The sequence below is a fragment of the Melozone crissalis genome, unplaced genomic scaffold, assembly GCF_028551555.1.
Source record: "Melozone crissalis strain CALT ecotype California unplaced genomic scaffold, PUWL_Pcris_2 ptg000027l_1, whole genome shotgun sequence".
Taxonomy (NCBI): Eukaryota; Metazoa; Chordata; class Aves; order Passeriformes; family Passerellidae; genus Melozone; species Melozone crissalis.
Genome location: NW_026535805.1, coordinates 47,320,097 through 47,346,670, shown reverse-complemented (window position 1 = coordinate 47,346,670; position 26,574 = coordinate 47,320,097). Strand labels below are relative to the sequence as shown.

The window sequence follows — 26,574 nt, the reverse complement described above, 5'->3', positions numbered from 1 at the left end:
TAAAAGCTGTCTAATGTTTCTTTTTCTCCACAACAAACAGCAGTCACTGAGTAGCTTTCAACACTCTCTTAATCAGATCTATAGAGCTGCAGCTGACTCCTAGCTGACAACCTCTGCTGTCTAGAAAAATCTCTGGCTGCAAGCTGGCTGCCCAACATCCAGCCGGACAGTACCAGTTGAACAGGATGAAGTGAGATAATTTAGAAAGGCACCTGTCTCTTCTAACAAACTGAACATTGAAGCCCCTAAGCAACAGTGCTGTTGTACTTTGGATGATCCGCTAGACCAGCAGGATTAGGATGCAACATAGCAACAGTTTTTCACTTTTTGATGAGTACCAGTGAAGTGCTAAACCACAGAGATATAACAACTACACCATGAGCCTGCAAGAGAACATGGGTTGACTACAATCCACCCATAAGATTAGGTTTTTGGCAATTCTCCCTTTGACTCCTATTCAGAAAGATAAAATAATAAAATTAAACTCTAGCTATGTCATTCTTGTGAACTAAAAATGCACACAGTAAACAACAGAATATAAACTCTTCCTTACCTGCATGTCCAAAATCAGTCCAGTTATCTGACTTTGTTGATTGTCTATTATCTGGAATATAAAATTCAGCAATTTAGAAGACTTAAATCTCTTCAGATCATTGTCTAAAAATCAGCCTACAGGTGTGTAGACACAGATTCTAAATAGCATCTTTAAAAAAAAACAAATGACAAGACAGTTCAACTCTGACAGAACACAAAATTAATGCAAAATCAGTATTCTGAACAGAGACAGGCAGGTCTTGAAAAGTCATCTGAATTAGCAACAAATATGTAATTCTTTAGTGGGATATTTATTTCTAAATTAAAAAAAAAAAGAAAAAAAAGAAGTGCAAGATTTAAGGTTAAAGATGCCACCAGCAGATTATTTGCAGACTAACCTTACTGGCTTTCTCATTCTTCTCCTTGAGACTCTCATTCTCACTCTGAAGCTGTTTTGTGTCCAACATAGGAAGCCGAATACCATCTTCCAGGCATTTTTCTACTTTCTGTTGTAAACTGCCATTCAACATGAAAGAAAGATTAGGTGGGTTAATAGAAACCAGAGGGTTGTGTGTTCTAGGAAAAAATCAGAAACTTCATCTGCATCAGAAACTTCATCAACTGCATCATCTTCCCAACCAGAACCATAAAACTGTACCTAGCAGAATCCAGCCTTATGTGATTCATGCACCAACAGTGCATGAATAATGCAAAAATTCTAAACTATTCAAGTTGCAATGGCACTGACAAGGCAGATTCATGCACATGAATGCAGGTTTTATGTGCCATACTCTGTGCTGAGTGTCCCAACAGGCACAGCTCCAGCAGTACTGTGTAGGAAGAGAGGGCACAGAGGAGCAAAGTAAAGCTCTGCAGTGCTCACAGTTGCTCTGTGCCACTGGGGGAAGGGAAGCACAGGTCAGAGGCATCTGTGAACCTTCACAGCTTTGGGAGCATTAAAATCAGATTGTCTCACTGGGGCACATACAACTCAAAGGGGAGTCCAGAATCAAATGCTGTGCACCAGCAGTGCTGGTGCCCCATCCATCACACCCTCTGTGACTCGTAATGGGGAGCCCAAGGCCATTCCTGCCAGGAATGCTCCCACACAAGGGCATGGCCTTCAGACCCTCCATTGCTCAACCCAACCCATACGTGTAGCTACAGCCTCCATCTGCTCACCTTCTCTCAGAAAGGAAATACACTTTATTAGTGCTAATCTTGCTGTCTAATTTAGAAACCAGAGGTCACCCCAACTATTTGTAGGCTTTCAGAAAAGACAGAATGATCCCCCTCTAGATTAGGAGAGCACGAAAGCCTTCCATTGGTAAGATGGAAACAATGTGTCAACAATTTGGCTGGCAAGGTGTCCCAGCCAGCTCCCCTTTCATCATGGAAACCTTTCAGGCTCCTGTGGCATGCACCTTTACCCAAGGGAGGGACAACAAACCGCAGGAACACCCACAGATACTTAACAGTGATTCTCCCCTGCTTCCCTCATCCCTTTAATAAAACAAAAATTGTTTAAGTAGGTCCCCTAAAATAGAACATAGTAACAAAGTCTCCATGTCTTACCTGGATATTCTTGGATATCTGTCCCATTTGTTTTTTCATACTTAGGCAAGTTCAATGACAACACACTAGCTACAGCTAAATTTTCTTGTAAATACCTGCACCCTCGATAAAAAGGTAAGAAATGGCTGGAATTTCTTGAAATCTTTGACCCTTCCCTGATATATCCATCAGTCAATATCCAGAAATAGCCCTACTGACAGCTTCTATACAATGCCCCTTTGCCACACAGCTTTGCTGCATCCTCTCTCTGGCAACAGGCTCTGATGCCATTGCTGGAGTGTCCCACACCCTTAAAGACAGATAGCAAAGAACACCCTAGGCTCACTCTTCTCTCTGGTATTAATTACAACTTGCCACAAAGCAAGTTGTAAAACCCTTACCATAAAAAGTCATTAGCATTGTAATTGATTAAGATTCCAAATAGCACTGGGTCTTGACATCAGGTGGGGAAGCATACTCACTGCAGAGCACAGCCTGAGCAGCTGCTCATACCTCTGCACTGTTGTGACCAGCTCTTTTTCTTTTTTCTTCTGAGACGCCAGCTGTAATTCTCTCTCTCTGCACTGTGACCGGGCCTCTCCAAGCTTCTTTTCCAACTCAGCCACGGTTTCTTGAAGTTGCTTGTTCTTCTCTTCTAGAATTTGCAGCTAACACAAGGTTACATTAGTCAGACAGTGTCACACCAGCAGAAGGCCTTGTGTCAGACCACAGCCTTGCAGTGACCCGCTGCATAATTTCACACCAGTGTCACTTATCTGACTGTGAGAAAATCCTAGTATCTATAGTGCTTTCTAAAAGACTGAAATATTTCTCTTCCCAAACATAAGGGTGAAAAAAAGAGATTTTGAAACAGTAAAAGATTTCAGAACAGATATTAGGGAGCTTACTTATATCTTTTAAAATGTAAAACAAACCCCCCTTTACCGTACCTGTTTAGTCTGCCCTTCTATATCATCTAGTGTAGGAAGGTCAGCCAGGTATTTTTCTAACGTTTCAATTCGTCTTTGCTTTTCTTTGTTTTGCTCAGACTCTTTCTGGCATTTCTTTTTCAGGCTGTTAATATATCGGTCTCTAGTTTTAAGCTAGAAGAAAGAAAGAAAGAGTACATGTTTTATGATAACTGTAAAAATAAGCCTGCTTTGGAAGCAGAGGTTGCTAATTCTCGGAGAATTGTACTTTCCGCTGCATGAAAGCATTGGCTAAGAGCAGGAAACAAAACCAAAAGTTATTACTCCCAACAGCTTCAAGTTACAGGCCCACATGTGTCCTCAAACCACAGCTGCTTCACCTCTGCTCAGAACAATCCACGTACCTTATGAAAACACAAAGTTTGTTAATTGTTAATTCTTTCACCCACTGAGGTGTTCATACATAACAAATAATCAGGATACATTTTAGTTCCTCTAGACTAGGAAAACAACTTAAAAACAGGAGGACCAAGAACTTAAACTACCAAAAATGGAAGCCAAAACCCTGATTTTGATGCAGTCTGACAATCACATCAGAAGATATCAGATCAGAATAGCTGCTTTCTTAAACACCTTTTCTGTAGGCACCCTAATTTTCCATGAGCCTGGAAAAGACTTTTTACATTATGTTATATTTGTTTGTATTCCTGGTACTTCTTTTGCTTTATTACCTAGATCAGAAAGTGGAAAGAACAGCAGGAAAAAGGAGTATTTTTCACTGTCCCTCCCTTCCCCTCTCTCTCCTTGAGAGCTTTTTGTTCAGAATGGATGAGTGTTAAGGGGCAAATCAGGACTGTGCAGTGAAACAGGCTCCAACCTACAGACCATGCTGCCAACACAAGCACTGCTGCACAGGTCCTCACCCCTGCTTGCCAGTTCCCACACAGGGAGCAATCCAGGCAGGAAAACTCACAAAGGAGGAAGCAGCAGTATGCAATTTCTGCTCTTCCTGCCTCAGTGAAAAGCATACTGAGGGTTCACAGGAAATGGTAAGGCAGAATTTAGAGATGAATTATGCATTCTTCTTTGTCTTCCCACCAGACACTTCACTGTATCGCACTGCTTCTATCTCTTGAACCTGATTTAATATAAATTTAGCCCAGTAATTAAAGAAGATGAGGTTACAGTGACAATGTATCCCTAAAACATTAATTAGGAACCCCTTGGTCAATGGCACATTCCTGCTTGCAATAAAGGAAGGCTGTGAGTACATTCAAAGCTATCCCTGGGAATTCCTCACGCCTGCAAAGAAACCCTGTCTCCAAACAGTTCCAAGAACACAGATATCTTTGTCTCAGTCTAAAGTCTACTCTGAACATTCTAAGAAAGCTACAAGAGAATCACTCCTGCTAAATAGGCACATACAGGCTGGTAAGTGCATCTCAAAGCCTGAGGGCCACATTTACAAACCACACTAAAAATAAGGATTTAATTTTCACAATCTATATTTTTAAATTATATTTTATTTACATAATAAACACTACAGGCCACAATACTGAACAGCTTTTTTTTCCCAAAGCTTAACCGATACCTTACTGAAACTGTTACCATGATTAACATTTCACCTAGTATCACTTTCTAGGATATATTCTCTGCAAGTCCAGATTTATCCATTACTAACACCTGAAATCATTAATCTTTTTTCTATCATGGATAGTTTAGTGATGTTTTGAAAATAACTCAACCCATATATCGAGTTGCTTTCTAGCAAAAATATGCTGCTGCAACAGCGACAAAACAAAATGTGGATCAGGAAAGACACTTACTTTCTCCTCCATCTTCTTTTTCTCCTCACTGGATTTGTTTGAAAGCTGTTTCACGATTTCACTGAGTTGCAGTTCCTTGCTCTCAGCGGCTGCAATCTTTCGCTCAAGCTCCTCAAGGTGGGATGCTGATCTTTCGGAAATGTGAGGTTGCAGTGGTGTGCTCTCATACTGTGGTTGCTTATGAAAAGAAATAAAATAATCACACAAATGAACACACACACTACTGTACACTTGAACTGCAGAGCAGAAAAGAGTCCTGCATTTTTTTTTTTCAGCTGTCAGGAAGGGTGGGGTTTGATTTTTCAAACATTGAAAGACACGGCAACAGCATGAGTTTCGGGAATCTGAAGCAAAAAGACAAAGAAGCTGGACACCTTTACATTCATAATAAATGCTCAAGAACATTGTGTGGCTACTTTCCCCCTCGGATTTATGGAAGATATGTGATTCCACAATAAATCCCTATAAATGCAGATTAAAAGCATTTTCAAAACAAATCACTACCACTGCTTTATCATACCATCTCCTGAGAAGAAAAACACTTTAAAATTGCTATGAATATACTGAAGTAAGAGACACTTCAATCTCAAGATCCTCCTAAAGCAGAACATCAATACTAGTCAAGGCTTAGAGCAATCACTCAGGAACAAGCCTGAGAATAGAGCTACAGTCAGAAGGCAGGTCTCCTGCCTTTTGTTCTGTATAGCAAAACTTCCATCTCCATTGCCCAGAGTCAGAAAAGCATGAAATGGAAGTTGGCTGCATGTGGGATGAAAAAGGAGATGCATCCCATTAGGCTTTCAATTTCAAAATTCTTTTAATAACATAAATTGGTTATCTTTCAAAATACTGTCTGTGTAATTTCTTTAACTAGTGACATTCCTTCAGCAAAGTATTAAAATATTAAAACCTTCATTAAACTAGATTTGCTTCTATAAATGTCTTATAGAAGGCAAGCAGAAAATCAAATACAAATCAAGCAGAAACCCAAACACATTATAAACTTTCAATCTCCTTTAAATTATGAAAGAGGAATGCACCTGCCGCTTTATTTGAAGCATAACATACTATGATATGTGCACTAAAATTTCAGTTTCTGCAATATTCTTTCCTTTGTTTGTTTGTCTGGGTTTTTTGTTTGCATCTTCTCTTCCCCCCCGCCCAAAAAAAAATCTTAACCTACAAATTAGGTTAAGATCAAATTAAGTTAAAACCTTGCACTCTGAAGTATTTTGTAAAAGAAAATCTGAAAGCAACAAAAGCCTAGACATTCCTAGGTGTCTCAAAAAGTCTCTGTATACCTAAATTCAACTGAGGCTCCACTTGAATTTCTCTGCTGTCACACAAACCACAGTCTCAGCTTATGTACAGCTGTGTTATTCCAAGTACACAAATAATGTCATGCTGAAGCACCCTAGCTGAGATCCTACTGCAGTGCTTGTGACAGAAAAAGATAACATAATAAAAGAGGGATAGAAAAGCTATTTCTCTGCATATCTGCCTTTAACAATCCCTTGCTGCATTGCCTTTTAGATATACCAAGGCCTGGAGATGGAATTTGTGCACTGTAAACAGCCACAGTCTTCACAATGATCTGCATTTCTTGGTGAACCTTTGCTACCTCATCCTTATGCTACTTGATACTTGTGCTAGGCAGATGAAACTTAGGACAAGTATACTCAAAACACCACCAGACATTCCCTTTCAGACGAAGTGCTCCCTAGAAGCACTAGACCATATCCTTTTCAAGTTCTTGTCAAAAGGTATTCCACCAGTCTGTTTGCCTTCTCATATCTCCTCCATCTACTCTATCCATAAAATCTAACCATCTAAGCAGGAGAGCAGTACCTCCTCCTCTTCAAAAAACCTCTCATGAGTTATTTTCAGATACTCTCCGAGCAAACTATTTTTTCTCCTACTATCTCCCTGTAGGACTGCCATACATGGATGCTGTTAAAACTCTTATAGTGTCACAATCCTTCATTGCTATTTTATTTTATCAGTCTTCATCTTATCAGTCTTCAAGTATGAACAAGACTTGAACAAAACTTAGATTTCTGCAAATATAAAGTAAACTACAACACTTAGAAGGTCTTCTCTACACAATCTGCAGCTATGCAATTACACAGCCATCAAGACTCACAAAAGCTCTACACTCTGGCCAGCAGAAAATTGTGAAGAGCAAATTGTGAAAGCACCTGCTTTTAGGTGCCAGGTGCTGGGCAGTGGAAAGCTTTGCTGAAAGAAAAGCATTTCATCCTACCTGTAAGTTACTCAGGTATGGTTCTTCGCAGTTCACAAGATGGCTCAGTCTTGCATGTTGAGCTCGTATTTCATTCTCCCTTATCTTCTGATGTAAACTGTTAATTTGCTGATTCTGCCTGTAATACACAAATTTAAATTGGGGGAAAAAAATTAATGGAACAGAGATTAGAAAAACAGAGGTCTTAAGACTTATACTGAAGAATACACTACAAATGGTATTCAACTATCCAGGATCTACACTAGCCGTGGGTTTCTTCTCACTGCAGCCAGACTGCAACTGTAGAAATGCAATTTGGAAACTCTTATCAATTTTGTGTGGGTTGAGGGAGGCTTCTGTTGCCATCTGCTGCCACAGTTAGAAGTATAAGCAGGGAAAAGCATACAGAAAGCAGAACAAAACCAAACAAAAATGGCACCTTCATTTCACTTGGACTTCTGCTTGGCCCCTCTCTTTACTAAAGCTGACTTCTGACAAAAGCTGAGGAGATTTACAAATCAAGAGGAACAGAAGGAACTTAAGAAAAGGTCATTACATAAGATAATCAGCACAGCTTCCCTACAATGTCTTGCTTTTTGCTTTGCTTAAGACTTTCTCTTAAATCAACTGCTTTACATCAGATGTACCTTTTCCTAGGGTAAAATACTGCACTGTGTGCTACCACAAGTACCACGCACCAACTGCTTGGCCAGTGTACAGCAGGAGCAGCATCAGCACTGTATCACTATTTAATTATAACACAAATTGTATCACTGCTTAAATCATGACTGCATTTGAACTAGGCAGGACTGCAGGGCAAACACCTGCCAGGTTTCTGCCCCAGCACAAGTCACAGCCCCACGAGGTGTGCAGTCACTCTCCATGGAGCAATAGACACCTCAAAACCTGACCCCAGAGTGGAGTTGTCAGCATCCACCAGAAACACACAGAGACCTTCTCTGTAAGCCTTAAACCAATTTTGTGCACTCTGTAATTTTCCTTCTATTTTATTCTAGGATATACTTGCATGCAAGCAAGAAATTATTTTTTCACAGTTTCACCTAAGCATGGAGCATGACAGCATTGTTCTGAAAACAATGATGCTGAACCCATTGCTTTTCTGAACACAATGATGCTGAATCCCGGTGACTAAACCCAGTATTAAGAGGAGATAAATGGCAAATACAGGTTAACTTCAAGGGAAAAGACCTTTCCTGTGCACACACTGGAAAAGCAAATCCTGCAAAGTATATAGAAAAATATCAAAATCTGTTGCTTTTTTAAAAATTTGGAAGGGTTGTGTTTAGGAAGAACGTCTTGGAAACATTAGAATGTGTTCAAAAAATATGCATTATATAAGCTATAAACTAATACCAAATATGTATTAGTTGGAAGGATGCCAACTGCAAATTTTACTAGGATGCCAAAACCCAGTGGAAGGGACCATTCTAGCTACTCACATTCTTCTAGCTTGTCATCAGCCAACTGTACCCCTATTATGTGGTTTACAAAAGTTGGAACATATTTTAAAGATATTGAATATAGTAGAAGTTATTTCTCAGCCAAATGTGTTAAAGAAAACATAATGAGAACATTTTTTTTTCTGTTTCCCTATTTTTATATCTACAAAGAACAGCAATGGATGGAAAACCAGTATATGTAAGTTGCCATTTAGTGGTACCTTAGAACAATTTATTGAACATGAATGCATAAAGAGAACGTATTTATGTGACTCTGTAGAAAATCCTAAAATATTTTGTATCAGCACAGGTGATTTTGAGGCTTCCCTATTCCCTCTACTATCTAGATTGAACAAGCTTGTACAAATACAAAAGGAGTATGTGACATCAGAAGGCTGTGCACAATTCTGGTTGTCATCTGTAAGATGGCACTACAAACCAAAAACTTCCAATTTATTTTGGAAGATTAGGCAAAGGAATATGCTCTCAACTTGTAAGAGACCTTATAAAAGCCCAAAAGTTTGTACAATTATACGAGAAAATATGAAGTCGCAATGACTTCTGTGCATGTCTGGTCACAGAGAACAAAATTATTTAGTATGAGTTATTCCAACCTATGAACTGAAGCAAATTTTTATTTTTTTATCACCTTATTACTTCCTAGACAGATCTATTAAAAATTCATTGTTTTAAAATTATTTATCCATTTGTCACACACCCCTTGAAAGCACTACAGGATTTTCTGTTTATGGCTGATTGTAATTTAGCGGTGCCTCCCCTCCCAGGCAGGATTTCAAGAGTCTGAACACTACAGTCTGGAGAATATGTTTTAAAATATTTTTGAACTACCAGTATAGTTTGAACTACATTATTATATTTCTTTTCATAATCCTTTCCCTACCCTACCAAATCTCTATTGCAAAAAAGGTGAGACAAGTTAATCCAAGATGAGACAGAACACAGAGTTTAACTAGCTTGCTTCTTTTCACTCTGCAATGCACGAAACTCTCCATCATAATATAACCCTGCCAACAAAACACACTCTAGAAATGTTTTAAGGCTGTGTAGACCCCACAACTTCTTCACATAACAGCTTCTATGAAAACAACATTAACCTCATGGCACCCTGAAACAAACACTTTGCTGCATAACCAGAGAGTCTGGTTTATTCAAAAGAAATTTCAGTTGCTCTCAAAAACACAGGTTGTCTATTACAGTGGGAACACTGTCCCCAGAAGCCTCCCTATTAGCAATCTATCAGCCCAGCACTTCCAAAAAGCAAAACCAAATACAATCAGCCTTTAGCATTTAAGTGCCTCCAAGTTTCTGTCAAGCTCCTCAACCTTTAGTGCTTCTAGAAGCCAACTGAGTACAAGTGGGCACAGCTTGGGGGAATCTGACAGGAATGCAGCCTTCAGTGCACAGAAACCAGACCTCACTTTACACATATGGGTTCAGTGAAAATGCTGTACCTAGGCACATGGAAACTGCTTTCCTTCACAATGTCCTTATTTTTTTTCCCCATAAGTGAGCGTTACAACTTTATGCTGACAGCAAAGGAAGAGTTACAGGTGTACTATGTGAGTGTTATGGCACTTTTCACAGGGTTTCATTCAGCCCCTTTGTCCAAATGCAAAAATCACTATTTTACTTCAAGTGTCCATCTTGACACATCCCCTCCCCTTACACTCAGACTAAAGTAGAAGAGAACTGGAGGCAATGCCCTGATCCGAAGTCATCAACCAACCAAAGGAACTCAGAGCTGATAATTTTGTTTAAATAAAATAAATAAAAGTTTAAAAATGAAAATAAATCAGAAAAGACAGGAATAAAAAACATCCTTTTGGAAAGGACACTTTAGTGTTCCTTATGTAAACTGATCTTCCAGAAGGAAATGGCATTAAAAGACACAAAAAATTTAAATATTCTACCCAATCAATTAATGCGAACATGAGACTAATGACATTGTTTTCACAAACACTTCTGACACAAATCTTTCCAGCTGTCCCTCAAGGTGTAACACTATTTCCAGAAACTGGGGGTGGCAGTGCAGAAACAAACAGACAAAAAGAGAATCTAAACTTCTCTCAAGGTAGGAAAAGACCGTCTGGTACAGTTACCCACAGAAGAGTTGTGCACTGAAGACATCTTGTCTTTTTCTTCAAGTATAATGATTTAAAGAGATTTTTTTTTCCTTCAGAAGGTGCCTGTTTGCTATATTTTCATCATCCTTTTTTTTTTTTTTAAATGTCACTGATATACTGGACTATGCATTTTCAACCCCTTTTGAACCATAAATAACCTGAGATCAAATCCTCCCTGTACTGCTCTCAGGCGCACTCTTTCTGAGGGAACTTCGCAGGAGTGGTAGGTTATCCAACAACATACAAGACTCAAGTGGTGGCTGTGTGCTGCTCTATGGTCTCCTGAACCAGCTTTTATGTCCCAGTTTCCACATGTTAGATATTCTAGTTAGATTATTCACAGAAAGCCCTATCATTTTCACAAAGTAATGACTCTGGCTTATTTCCAGGTCTTAATAAACATGCATTTTGCTCCCTTTTCTTCCATTACCTTCAACATTCTTTATTTTTGTAAATAAAATTTCAAGGCTTCAGTCATGCTTCACTACTTCAGATCAATTATATTTTGTTAGGAAAGAAAAACTAAAAACCTGTCATGGCAGATTGTACCATTCTCTCACCTTTCCTAGAATTACCAATTTCCCAGAATTGCCACCCCTTCATGAAATCCTAACACTAGAGATGAGGCTATCAAAGATGCTGATTCTGTGTAATTATTTCCTTGGCATTTGAGGAGAGTAGTATTCCTTATCTGTCTTTCTGCCTGCCACAAACACTTCAATTCATAATCTCCTCATCCTGCGACTCTACTTAAAAGCTGTCTAGAATTCAGAGGAAAACTTCTAATGCTACTTGACCCTAACTAAATCTATTGAAACTAGCAAAAAGAAAGTTAGAACCATAACCATGACTTATCAATGGAAAGAGGAAGGTCTTGATTTTGATTCAATTGCAGTTCTGTCCTTTAGCTCAAACAATCCCCTTTGAAAATTCAAGGATGAGGATGTGGGGTAGCAGAGAACAGCAGTCACCTCAATGTGCACAAGCCTGGACTGTCTTCAGAGACCAGCATTAACAAACTACTTAATTTAAAACTGATTCTCCTCAAGTCTCAAAAAGTATTTGTATGATATAACTGACATTCACATCGTTTTCTCACATTCACGCAGGACAAGTGTGCACACGTGCTTATACAGACACTCACATATGCATTTGTCTGGAAATAAACCATATTTCTCGAATCTGGGACCAGTTCACCCATTCTCCATAAGCCCATCTTAGAAACCCACATCTGCCAGAGAAGCACTTCATCCCCCCCAACTTCTAAGCTATTCTTCTTAACTTTAATTTTTAAATTAGCGTACATCTAAGTCCCATACTCTAAGTCAAGGTAAGACCAGTATCTTCAAACAATTTAGGGACTTTAGAACAGAGCTTCCTCCACCACAGAGGGGACAGTAGTAACTTCTTAAGAAAACAAATGACAAGTGATGCTTACCTTCAAAGATCACAAGTTAACAAGAATTTTCTGCTTTAGGTGAAAATGTCTAAGCAGACTTCTTCAGAATCAGGATACAAAGTAAAATACAACATGGATCTATATTACAGATATAATTTTTTCCATACTGCAGCTGGAGGTACACTGCTTTGTTTTGTTGCTTAAGAAGTTGGAAACAAATTTTTATATCCCTTTGTTTTAGAGGCATGATCTCTTGGGACCAGAAGTCCAACGTGCAGAGTACTGATAGGGAAAGAGATCCTTAGTACACAAAGTCCTAAAAACAATGTGAATACATTTTCCGGAATTTGGAAGATAATGCCAAGAACGCAAACATCAGCAAAGTTTATGAGAAAAGATCTCCAATTTCCTATGCAATAAAGTCTTCTTTTTTTGTGAAATTGCTCTAAGTGAACCTTTCTTCCAGTCGAAGCAGAACTTATCTGAAGGAAATAGGGGAGCAATACCTTGGGGAGTTGAGACATGATTTCTGCTCTGTATGGATTGGTTTTTCATGCTATTTTTGAATGACTTTTCTGAAATGCATAAAGTTTGAAATGCTTGCCTGACACACTAGCCTGAGGTGAGCTACTGCTAAAGCAAGGCAGGCAAGAGCACCGATAGTAACTCTACTTTCTCAAAAGCCTTGTGCTACTTAATCAAGGGAGTGAGGCATGAGAGGGAAACAGACACAAACATCACTTTCGAGAGTGGGCTGCACTCTCCCTCCCATGGTGGGAGCTCTTCACCTTCCATAGTCTCCTGCCAGGACAAACACAGAGCAACTCTTGCACCTCCCCTGCAGTTCTCTGCCAAATACTAGAACTTCCTACAAATATTTAAATCTATAGAATACAAAATAGTTTAGCACCAGTTCCACAGAGAAGTATCTGGGATGGCAACTGACCAAAACTCCCCAGTGTTGTACTGCAAAAAGCAAACACCACTGAACCACGGCTGATGAGAGACAAGCACTCAGCCTGAGGGAGGCCAGTTTGGACAATTCATAGAAGATGTGCTCATCAGCTGGAGAGATCTCAAAAAATAACAAAAACTACTTGATGACTAAAAAATATTACCCAGGAGGAGAGATTAAGTTATATCAGGAAAAATTTTTTAACATTTGAGCTAATTAATCACCAAATTGCCCAACCCAGAAAAGCTACAGAACATCTGGTACTCCACATGCCAATAGTGTAACTATCTAGCGACAGCACTACTGCTTGCCTTTCCCAGGGCCTGGCAGCCGGATTAAATAGGTGATTTCTAGCCCAACATCCTCTATTTATTGCCAAGATTTAGGTTATTAGATGAAAACTAATTTCCCCAGTGTAACTAGCATTCACATCTGAAAAAGTGACCTTTTAAAACAGCTAAAATTATTACTCTGTAACAAAACCTTCCTGAACATTTACCAGCTCAAGACATACAGAAGCCTCACCCACAAGTTACCTGGGTGATTTGTGATATTGGAAAAAGATAATGGCATCTTTTAAACACTTTTATTGGAAGCAAAGTGTATTTAATACAGCAAAGCACTCTGAGAAGGTTCCTTGCAGCCCCACTCCGTGCACAGGACTCCCTATTATACAAGCATGCACTCACCACATGGGTGGTATGAAGCTTCAGGTTCCTCAAAAATGGCATCAAATTATCACTCAGGATATGCTAATGCTGCAGAACTTAACAAGCAAATCAAAATTAAATTAATTACAGCTTTATACTAGCATTAAAATGAGCACTATCAGAGCACATACAGCTTCATGTCATCTACTGAAGTCAGGACAATTTGATACAAGGCAAAGAAAATCTACTTCTTTTGTCTCAGTGAAAACTTCTAATCCTAATTCAGATTTGGATTCAAAAGTTAATGACTTAACAAGTCATTAACTTTTTAAGAATGTCTATGTTGTTTCAGTCTGAGGGATAACAAAAACTGCACTTCCAAATCCGCCTGTCCTGTTCAAATGCACTTATGCTGTCTGCAAGAGAACACTGCATGCACAAGTGTTATTCTCAGCAGCTTGTGTCATATGTCCACATATTTGGCATTTATTCATGTACCTACTACATGCACCCCCTGCCACACAAACTCTGCCAGGACCACACCAGAGATATCCACAGTGCCAGGTCAGCCTCAAAAGGCATTCAGCATTGCACCAAACCCTGCAATTTCAGTGGTGTTAAGGTACTGAACAGAGGAGCAATGTGAAGAATTAAAACGCGATGCTGTGATTTTCTAAACCAATGCAAACACTGCTGGCTCCCTCTGGTGCTAAATATAATGCAGTGTTACATACTAGGCTGCCAGAGAAATAAGGCAATGATATAATCCAATTATTTCATTCAGCAGGTGACAGACATTACAGTAATAAGTGTTGCAGCAGGAAATTTCCTCTTACAGACTAAATCCTTAAGTCCCCATTCATGGCATGTGTAACAGTTCTTATGTGGAAAAATCATGAGACACACCTTAAAGAAGTGCCACTGTGTTCTGGTATGCACACACAGAGCAGGCCTGCTTTCCTGCACCAAGTTTTCACTTCTGAAAGTAGAGTCTTCCCCTCATTTTCTTAAGAGTAGACTTAAAAAGCATTTCTGGTTTCTACTTATTAACTTAGCAGTGACCCCTAAAGCAGTTTTAAAAAGCAAATCAAAACCACTTTTAAACCCATTCATTTATGCTGTGTACTACTCAAATTAATGCTAAATAGACTACACAAAATACATCAATTTAGTTTATCTATTACTAAAGCTGTTCAACACAGCATACAGATTGAAAATCAAGGTACTTGTTCTATTCTCAGGCTCAAGTGGCTCTTTGGGATTTTAAAAACTTAAAAATGCTTGCATTTGTAGTGACACACCAAAGTATCCAAATATTATGATTCAAACTGTTAAGCATTACTCCTTGAATTGTTTTTTAAGTATTAGAAACTTACTTGCTACTATTCCTATCTGGTAGATTTCCAATGCAAAAGAAGGAAATTTAATAATCTAATCTAGAAGGGCTGATTTTTTTGCCTTTTTCTTTTTGTGTGGAAAGAAGGAAAGCAGGCAGCATGTTTCCTTTTCCTTCTGCTCTTTCTCCCTTTTTTAACAAGACCAAGGTACAACAGCCTAAAGATACTACTCTGTACAGAGTATCCATTTCCTACATATCAACAGATTTAATAAGCACTGCTATCAAGAACAAGGTGTGTGATGCTAATCTCCTCCACTTCCTCAATAAGTGGGACCAGTACAATTCCCAACAAAAGAGTGCTTAACCTTGAAAAAAAAGGGTTAATGACCCCGTGGATGAAAGGGAGGCTGGTGACAAGGGCAGGAGGGAGGCACTGCTGGTGTGCCTCTTTCCATCCAGCTGTTCCTTGCACTTGCCAGCAGCACACAGCTGGGTCTGGGGAACCGTGCCAGCTGCTGTCCCGCTCCTCTGGCTACCAGGCAGCAGGAGGTTCACACAGCTCTTCTGAGCTCCTGTCCCCTCAACTACCAGATTGTGAATTCAGCATACAACTTAAGGAAACTGCATCTTTTATAACTCTGTGAAAACCACATGTACAAAGAGCCCTCTCAGCAAACACCTCCTACCTAACCTCATTCAACAAATTACTTTCTTCTCCATTTGCCCAAAACATAAATTTTATTCTGCAGTTTAGCTACCACCATGTTGAATTAACTACACTTTAGCAAACTTTATGCTTTTTATTTTAGGTCACTACTCCCAAAGAAATTCAGACTCTGAAAAGAAGTTTAAATTAAGCTCAGGAAGACCAGGAGCTAGAATACTTAGGTTTACTCCCAAATACCATTCTAAGCTCAGTGCAAGAAGGCCCAGTGCTCCCACATGCTAAATGAAGGTAACACCACATTTTCATTTAGTGCTGCTTTGTGCCTTGAAGAAAGGTAGTTTTCACACTTAAGCCTTATTAACACCCCATCTAATAAGAAATGTAACACTAGTGCTTCTTAATGGAGTTTTATTCCAAGGTTTTTGCACAGCAGATATGTACCATTTTCCTCATGAGGGAAACCAAAAGTATTTTATTTTTATGTATCACAGAAAGCACTATCTCTTCTTTAAAAAAAACCCTGAACAATCTGTTGTTAAAACTTCGTAAATATGCAACATCAATTTGTATTAATCTTGAAAATACAAATCCACTGATGTTTTTATTTCATTTAAAAATACCTTTTAGACAAATATTTTGCTCAAATGGAAATTCAATATTCAAAGAAGAGCCTGTTCTGTTACACTGCATTATTACAAATTACAGTATTTAACACCAAGTATCTACTTGAATATGTAACATCACTAAGTGGTCTGTTCCATTTCAATAGCTTCCAAACTGTATGTTTCCTTTTCAGCTGAATGAAAAGAAATTATCTAAGCAGACTTCTGGCGAGAAATCCTGAAGGAACTGTATTCATTATCAGAAAGTCACACAAAAGAAATTGTACAAAAAAAGAACCAGCACACCGTCACTGGGTATCAAGAAATAGCTTTTCTTCCTCCACGTGGACAGTATCAGGTAACATTAGCAGGCAGCCGGGTTGCAGTCATTTCAGAAACTTCTTCCTTGACTGTAACACACTTTCAGCGTCAGAAGAGCAACACCAACTGCATTTTTAGCTGCCAGTGTGTAACAAGCCTTCATGTAGAGTGCACAGGATGGTAAGCCCAGCAGAGGCACTGAAGACTGTTGTCATTACATTGCAAGGGTTCCATATTGTTGTCCCCTTATTACAAGAGTTTCATAAATCCTTGATAGTTCTCATGGACAGCTCCTCTAGGCACTGACTCCTCCTTGTCCTCACAGCAGCCAACTGACTCCACTTCCCTCAGCCAACCAATCCACTCTTCTATAACACTCTGCTGACTGGCTGCAGCTGCGGCCTGGTAAAGTCAGGCCTGCTCCTAATCTTTAATAATTGGCTCAGCTGAAACTTCTTAGGGGTAAGATTACTTTCTATACTACCTTTATTTGCTGCTATTCTATCCCCCTACAGAAGACCACCCCAGCCATCATGAGCAATGCGCTCACAAACACTGCAGACAGCCTGGGCCCCAGGAGGTGGGCTGCAGGTTTGCTACTGCAGCATTACTACTGACTCAGCAAGCCTGAAAAAAACCCACTGTAATTTAGATGGCCTTTAAGCAGCTGATCAAAGGGCTCTGACAGAGGAGATGTAAACAACAGCCAAAGATGTTTCCGTTTTAACTTCTTATCCCCTAAGGAGATCACCACCTCTGCAGAAGAGCTGGCAGAGTGGGATGGTGAGCCCATGCCTCAGTTCCTAACTGCGCCATCTTTGCTGCAGCAGCAGGTAAACCCACACTAACATCCTACATCCAACTGGGGAACTCACTGACAACTTCAGTGATTGCTGAAAAGCCACCACAGCTTCTCAGCTACTGGCCAGAGTGCTAAGGGACAGAAATACCTTCAGCCACAGCAATACCTCATTCTGTTGCAATAGAGGAATGAACAGATCTTGCACAAGCCTAATCCTCCTGGTACTAGAAACTGTGAGTTTGGGAAGTGAGTTGCTATTAAGGCCCATTCAGATTGACAGGAATTTTAATACAAGCTTATATATTTATTGGCATAAAGATTCTGGATTTAATGATTTAGGTTTTTTTTTAATCAGAACAATTTGTATGAGGACTTGAATAGGACTTTACTGCTGAATATTACTACAAAGGCCAGTTCCTCAAAGTTTTATCAACTGGCTTCAAATATTTCTGTACTTGTGATGGAAAAGAAAATCAGCACAATGAAGTTGACCAATTTCCACCTTGGAACTCCCTTACAAGCAGAAAGATGTCCTATACAAACCTGTAGCCTGGTAAGAAGCTAAGAGGGGAACCTGACAGCAGAAGTGGCTCTTGGGCTCACTGTTCCTTTTCCACTCCAGAGGCACTAAACCTCCTAAATACATTTCGAACTTTGCGTAAGACTTTAGGCCAGCTGCCAGTCTTCTCTCCTAGCCGGATTACCTCCTCCTACATACTTGGGCATAAATAGTGGCTAGACTGAAACCTAACAACTTTTCTAAGTAGCTCTCCTGAAAGCCAGCTTTTACACTGTAGCTTTTACTTCATCTAATCTAATTAATGCAGCAGGAGCTGGCTACTTACCTATCAATCACAAACTCCTTCTGTCTTAGCAGCCCTTCTTTAATTTTCATTAGAGATTCCCAGTTGCTCGAGTCCTGATAGCTGGTAGCTGGGTAACTTGAACGAGATGTTCCAGGTGAAACCTGCATAAAACAATTGTAGGATTAGGCCCCAAAACAGTGAAAGTAAATGTAAAAACAGTAAATAATGTGCTACATATTACAGCATTTACAAAGTGGTTTCCTCTTACAGAAACCTAAGGACTGTTTTTCAGTTTAATTCAGATTTGCTTTGTACAAAACAACTGGATTTATAAACAAATTTCTGGAAACAAACTTCAGCCCAGTGTCATTGATTTTATCATTTCTCTACTAAACAATTCATAGCTCTGAAAGCAGTTTGGAACGAAAAGCTCACTTAGAATTAACTCTCTCATCAAGAGGAAGAGCACAAAGCTTTCATATCATATCCTGCTGGAATCCTTGCAGCACTTGAAAGGCCAGGGCTGGGTAGGCTCAGACCTGGTAGTAACGGCAGGTAACAGTCACCACTGCCCCGTTCAACTCCTGCCCATAACAGTTTTCTCTTTACAGAGAAAGAGAAATTTCCCTTGATGTGTGTACACTTAAATATAGAATATGGGAATCTGGCTAAATTGTAAGGAAATACAACCTTCACAAGTAATAGGTTTCAGGCTTTCTATTAATTTTCACAAAAACCAGGCTTCACGTCTTGCAACAAACTGAGGGCAACAACTGACCTAAATATGAACCAACAACATCATGCTTTGGAAGAAAAGTAAAAATACTGGGACATTTAATCAAGAAAGCATTTATGACAAATTTATTACAAATATTTGCATCAGGAATTCACATAAGGGAAGGTTTAAGCTAGAGCTTCTGAGATCAAGCTGAGGAGTCCCAGCATCAGCTGCCATGAAGTATCATTTAATCTTTCACCAGTTTTTTGAATCACTGAAAAGCAATAACTCTATTTTCTGAGAAGCATCCTGGACAATGCTGTCTTCCTATGTTTTTGAAAAAGAGCAGAAGGAAAAAAAGTGAAAACATGGCTATTTAAAAAAAAGTACTTTAAGCTCTTTTTTCTTTTATAGCGCCACAATGTTTTAAATTTCATCCGAAATTACAACAAACTGTATTAAGACCAAGACATATGATCAACAGTTAAAATAAGTTAAACAATTGCCAAGCACTGCATGCTTCTGGTCAAAGTTTTACTGTGAATTATAACACTGAATGGAAAGAATTTATTGCTTAAACCCCAATACCATGAGGTACTAAAATAAGGAGCCAATTTCCCACAATTATAATTGCTTCTGTAACTTCAAAAAGTATTTCTTCCCATTCAGTTTACTTCAGTTCAATCCCTAGCTTGGTCACTGATGTGTTTCTGCACATTTATTCCCTTTGAATTCATAACCTAAAACCAGGTAAGATGACAAGACTTAAAATTTCTAAAAATTTTTCATGACTGTTATGCCCCCACCTCACCCCTCATCCCCCCAGGTCCAATTTATCTGCTTCAGGGAATATTTCTTTTGCTTAACAAACTGGAGAGCTTCAATGGTAAGATCAGTTATGAATAATTAAAAAAACAAACAAACAAAAACTGACCACAAAAACCATCAACAGTTCTACACATTAAATACTGCACACCAATTAAAAACAAAATCTGAACTGGTGATACAATATTTTTTTTTTTTTTGGTTTGGGCAGCGATCTAATAAACTCAGGAAAGACACCTAGTTGTGATTCTTCCTGTAAGTAACACATATGTAGTCTTTACAGCTTAGAAGTTTCTTTTGCCTGGGTTGCTCCATCCAGACCACATCACTTCAAAGTCATCTTTGGTGCTTACAGAATACCTTGGGATTCTCACATACTGTTCTGTATTAGTTACACATATGACTGGCTGAATTGAGAAGCACCTGCACAAACCTATTCCAGGTAAAGTCTCTCAGTGAGCCATGCCATGTCGTGCAGTACAAAGTGACAACATCAGGAACTATTACTGAACTTCATGTTACGAATTTTTTTCCTTTGTTTTTCCCACTATAGTGCTGATGAATGCTGGAACAGACATCCACCTCAACACCACTACACTACAGTCAAAAGAGAAAAAAGACACAGTCCTTACTGCAGCTGGGATTCGATCTTTACTTCTCAGAGCCAGAATTTCTTTCTCTACTCAAGAGAACACTCACAAGCATTTGACATGAGGAACAGGAAATATATGGCTTTATAAAGCCAAATCAATTTATTGAGCATGATTAATTTTGTCTTTAAAATTGAACTATAAAAATGAAGAGATTAAAGACTGCAATTTAAATACAAATCTGTCTCAAGAATGAAGACATTCTGGAAGTCACTGGTGGTTTCTTTAAGAGAATTTTTCAATGCAAACCCTTTATTTCCATCTAGCACCTCTGCAAACATTAATTTGCACTGAAGTTGGAAAAAAAACCCCTTTAAATATGGTAAAATAAGTAAGTATACAAGTCAAAAATTGTAGCTGCTGAGAAGCAATGCAATGAGTTTTGCAAAGTTAAGAACAGAGCAATATTTTGTGAATTATATGCCAAAAACAGTGTGTCAGTTTGGGATTTTTATTAAATCTAAAACATAAAGTCTCCATAGATTACTTACTGAGATGCTTAAGCTTTGGAGTATACCCAATCCTATGGAGTATATACAAGCTGTATACACATATGTAACAGCAAATAAAACAGTACTTTATATTAAAATTGTGTGCTTCTATTTTTCACTCTGAACAAATGAAGAGAACAAAAATGTTTAATTCTGGTATCATGTTTCATCCAATTATAAAAAAATAAAAAGAATATACTAAAAATACTTCTTAGCACTTCCCAAAATAACAAGACACTTCACTCATTTATGAGCACATGGTGTTGACTACTACAAAAAGCTTTCTAGCTGCTTTGAATTGTGTGGTAACACACAGGCAGCCCGCTTACATTTGAGTATCTGGTCTCCTAAGGATATCAAACCAAATAGTGAGACCAGATACACTTCCAGGAGTCATATTTAGAAAGCCATCCACAACTCCAAGCCCTTAACTTGAATCGTCCACAACTACAAAACAAAATACCATCTGGAAAGACACAGCATTCTTTTCTATCTGTCCTACAAAATACAACTATTTTTGCCACCTGGCACCTCTTCTGAGAGTATCAGCCTTGTCCTGAGAACATGTGTTCAGTTAGAACAGTATCCTTTGCACAGTAACATCCAAAGGTCCTCACTAGCTTGTTTTGTGACAGAGGCTTGGCAAACCTTCAAGTCACTGTTGAGGCAAACAGCTGCTGGGGAAAAAAAAATAAAATAAGAAATCTTTGCTGTACTAACCTAGATGCAAATACTTACTGCTGGAACAGACATTGCTGACTGATAGTTTCATTCTTATTATCAGTGGAAAAACAATTTTTCCATGGACAGAGTGTAACAACATTTAGATAACTTAGATCAAATATGGCTGGGTTTTGAATTGTGCTAATTAAAATTATCTTCTCAAACATGCCCATAGTTTCTGCCTGAAGCAGATCAGGGTCTGAGCACACAGAATAGCCCATCATTTCACATGTACCATGCTGTATCATGTCAGATGATGACATTTACTACATCACGAAGTCTGAAAATGTCAACACAATACTTAATCTCAAATAAACCCCAAAAACCAAACAACCTCCCCCCAAAACCCCAATCGATTTGAAAGACTTTTTTCATTATAGTCACAGCTTAAATAATTTAGTGCTGTCCATACTCAAAACTGTAAATGTTCACAGTCCATTACTAACAACTAGCAGAGCACCAAGAATTATGCCAGGTGAGTGATTCCTTCTGGACAACTGCTTACACTGCCCTACTCTATCATAAACTCCTGTCCATAGGGATCATTCCTCTCTTGCTGCATTTAACAGGCATTACTCAACAGAAAGAGAATCCCTTGCATCCACAGCTAATCCAAGGCAAAGAATCAACACAAGCAATGCTAGCAGGAGCTAAGGATTCCTTTTTTGACTGACAGTTGAGGAAACAAATATGGGTGACCGCTCAGGCTACGCCTCAGGGACATCACTGGATGGATAATGTGGGAGAAAGCAGAGGTGGAGGTGGCAGCAGCAAGCCTAAATGGACTCTTGTCATGGAGATGCCTCCTGCCTATGGGTCATCTGTGATGGGAAAAGGTTTAAATCTGCACAGGCAGAGCAGAAGCCACTGAGGAGCTCTGTAACCACTCCACACTCTAGGTAAGGAAAAATGATTCACCCATCCCTTCCTCCTCACACAGATTTCTTCCTAAGATCAATATCAGGTCAGAACAGCTCCCATAATTGAGACAATCTCAAAAGATCATTCATCCTTTTGCAGGTGAAACGTGACAGGGATGGTGGCTGTCAGGCAAGAAAAGCCACAGAAAACGGCAACCATGGAATAAGGCCCTCTTTTAAGGAATGACTTATACAGAAAGGCTGTGCATTGCAGAAATGCACTAGAAACACAACTACAAAGATGAATCCTCCACACTGTAAAAGACTCTGAGCTGGGCAGAAAAAAGACTACAGACAAGAATTTATAATTTGTGGTATCTGTACCTCACCACCTACTGCTCTACTCTGCTCCATCTTTGCCTTTTAGGGAAGATAGTGTTTCTGCTCAGCAGGATATAATCACTACAATTCTTGGCAGCAACACCTAGGCTGTATCACATTTTGCCTATGCTTTCACAAATTTCCAGCAGTCACGGGGGAAAGAACATCTAATCATGCCCTTGCACTTTTATTCCAGCCATGGTATGTGCTGTTCTTTGGGGAATTTCTTTAATGTGAAAAACATCATTAAAATCAACATTGAAACACCATCAAATGGTGAGGTACTCAAAAATACAGGTGTATTGTAGAGAGGTTAGCACTGCCAACAGCAAAATAAAAATCAATAAGGTTTGGAAAAAAATCCCAAACACATACTTTATATAGACATGCAGCCTGCAAAGTAGTTAATACAAGAGAGACCACAACTAACAGGGAAAATACACTTGACAGGAACTGACAATTTAACCTGCCTCAAAATCAGCTTAATGCAAGTTCAGGATTGCCTGTATATGGGATGTCAGGTTACAGAAAAAGGGGGTGAGGGAAAGGATAAAGCAGTGACTCTAAACAGCTCTGGCATAAACCCAGTTGCAAGAATATGTCTGGTAATACAATGTGAGGAACCAGAAAGTCACTGGAACAGTAAAACATGTCCAAAGAAGAGAAACTTTGATGGTTAAAAAGCTTAGAATGATTTATGATAAAGAACTAAATATCACAAAGGTTGAAGATACATTAAAACAGACAGCAAATACCATGTTTCCTAGGTTGAGAGTCCATGTAAACTAAGAGTGATGGAATGGAAATTGAGATATGGCAATCTGGGATAAGAGTATCAGGAGAAAACTAACAAACAAAAACGAGCAAACAACAACAAAAAAAGTCCATCAAACCAACTGAAGAGATGGAGAAAAGCAGCAAAAGCATATCACAAACGACTGAGAGAAGATCCAAATTTTAAGATTTTAGAGTCTGTACTGGATGAAGCTTAGGAATTAAAGGGCAAGCCAGTCCTTACTTGATGACACATCAGGACTTCCTCTGAGTTAGGATTAAATAATTCATTCATGTGCCTAACAACACACTGACTACACTATGCCAAGAACAGAATAATCAGTTAGGCACCAACCTCATCAACAAAAATTCAAGAACCAGAATTAATTTTAGAAGGGATCACCTCAAAGATATATAGCCAGAGCTGAGCTGCACGGATGCTACATCTGCTGTATGACTTCTTAAAGCTTTTCCAATAAAAAATTAAAATGCTAATGCTTTTACAGACACCACCACTATCATCATAAACTTTGAGGAAGTGGAAAGCTTTCAAAATGGAGAAGAATAAACAGTAATAGCATTCACATGCCTCCTAAAGGCAGCACTCCCTCTAGTCATTACACTTCTACTAACACATTTGTTCGAACTTGCTTCTTCACAAATGAAATCCCCATTGCACACAGGGCAACACACTTAATTCAGGCTTCACAGATTTTACTCTCATAAACCTGGGAGTAATCCGACAGTCCTGCAATTTACTGTTATTTGTATATTTACTTCTTCCCCAACATTGTTTACACTGCAGCTGAGGCTCCTGAACTTCATCAAGGTCAGGTCTGATAATCACAACAAGAGAGGAAGACATGATCCCTTTGCACAACAGCTTACAAATGAATTAAGAGCAAAGCATTGCAAGTACACGGTTGCTGGGATACAACAAGAGATGGGAGAAAACAAAGCCTAAGGTCAGGTAGCTATTCACCATGGAGGAAAAAAAAACCCCTTAAATAAATAAAAAACAAGCAGAGATTTTTTACTGATGGCATAGCTACAGGGTTTTGATAGCAACCGCGTGGTCACTTAAATGTGGCACAAATGCACACTGCTATCAAAGGGAGGGGGCCTGTTCTCCTGCCTCTTCTCACCACTTCAAACATTCATACCTTTCAGCTCCCTCCCGACAGCCCCAGTCCCACACCCTTCCCCCATCCCACACACATGAGGGTTATTTGCATCTCAGTCAGACTCTTACCAGATTCACTGCACTGAGGGCCATGTGAGATCTAGCACTGGCACACACTCTTAAGTGGGAAAGCAGTGTACAAGACAACACATTTTGCAGTGGCACAGCTTTGTGCTGGATTAGTATGAACATGACCACAAGCTGAATTATCTCAACTACAGGCACTGCCAAACCCTTCCAAAGTATCAGTGTACAGACTGAGTATTTTCCAAGCTTCTGAAAAAAACCTTATTATGCAGCTGCAATTGTTAAGTTACTGGCCAAGACCTGGTGTTTAGGTAAGCAATATGTTCAAGAAAAGGAACTTGCACAGGAAGATGGCATAACCGAATAAAACCAAAAGCCTCCTGCACTTTATTTTCAAAATGATCCTCCCTGTGTTGACTTTATGAACTATGACAGCACACACAGGAGCAGCAGCACAGTCCTAGCCTATGGTCCGAGACTGCATGTGTAAGATCAGAATCTGCAGTCAGCAGGGGATCCGGAATAAAGCAGAAATAAAGCAGGGGATTTGCAAGGGAAGGGAACTGGAATTCTGGTCACCACTTCACTGGCAAGGTTTTGTTCCTTCTAGCATGCCTGATGGTACTGTGCAAAAGCCTCCAAGGACAAAGAAGATTAACTCTGGCAAGAGTTTGCATGATCCCTCGGGATGCCTGCTGTTAGGGAAGAGTAAAGGGCAGTTTCCTAGAAGAGGCCGCAGCCACTCAGCAGTCCTCCCTGCCTTTCCTGACTCCTCATCTCTGTCCCCTAAGCCCCTACGTTCCTGAGCTGCACAGGGCATGATGATGATACACCCTCCTCTGCTTATCTTCCCCTGAACAACCACACTTCACTTGCTTTTATGTGTTCTTATAACATTCCTTCATACTCCATGCAACACCAATATTATTTTTGTCATAAATCCTTTCCATTTATATTCTGGCAAATGTTATGAACACAAAACACTTCTAGGTGCCACTTAATATGACGTTAAAAACAACAGTGCCTGGAATTTTCCACTGATAACAACTGGGTCTTTCCTAAGTATAGAAGCACTTGTTTTATTAAGTGTTCATTTTATCTTCCCACTGCATTGAAATTCAAATGTTCTTTACTATAAAAAAAAATTTTAAACATCTGGAGATGAAAGGGAGCTTCCACAAGAACAACTTTTTTTTGTTTTTAAAAACTTTTAGTTGAAGTTTCACTGGTAAATTCATGATTTCTTTTTGTTTCTTATTCTGTCCTGGAAAGCAAAGCTACTACAGTTATTCAAAAACACTACAGTTTTATGTGCTCAATAAATACACGGCATGTTATTCACTACAAAAACTTATGAACTGTACAAGTAAGACAGAAGAGAGTAAGTTTAGTTTCTTTGTCAGAAACTTGGAGAGCTACAATTGACAAGTACTAACTGACAGAAGTAGCTTAGAAAAAAGGAACAGTTGGCAAAAATCAATCATGAAGGACATGTAAAATCGACATCCTCAACCAGGTTCTGATCGTTTATAACAACCTTTAAGTTAAATGTACACTGCTAATTCCTACAAATACCAGTTTACTGAATGCCAATCTTGATTGCTCATGATTACTTACTATGCCTGCTCATGGCTAAAGCGGATGCAAAAAGTGACTTAGAAAACAATCAAAAAAGCAACTATTTTTTGCCAGCCTGCACAAACTTTGCAAGG

The 26,574-nt window shown here is 39.1% G+C and overlaps 1 protein-coding gene across 2 annotated transcripts in view; it reads right to left on the bottom strand.

The window, feature by feature from the left end:
• The window catches only part of CEP85L (centrosomal protein 85 like), a 131,404-nt gene that overhangs the window by 5,484 nt on the left and 99,346 nt on the right, over positions 1-26,574 (bottom strand). For both annotated transcript variants that reach the window (XM_054280218.1, XM_054280217.1), the window contains exons 4-10: positions 18,270-18,391; positions 7,107-7,224; positions 4,844-5,020; positions 3,039-3,191; positions 2,602-2,756; positions 933-1,050; positions 554-604 (exon numbers count right to left, since the gene is read on the bottom strand). In XM_054280218.1, coding sequence (XP_054136193.1) covers positions 554-604; positions 933-1,050; positions 2,602-2,756; positions 3,039-3,191; positions 4,844-5,020; positions 7,107-7,224; positions 18,270-18,391 — 894 coding nt within the window. The remainder of the gene's footprint in view (positions 1-553; positions 605-932; positions 1,051-2,601; positions 2,757-3,038; positions 3,192-4,843; positions 5,021-7,106; positions 7,225-18,269; positions 18,392-26,574) is intronic.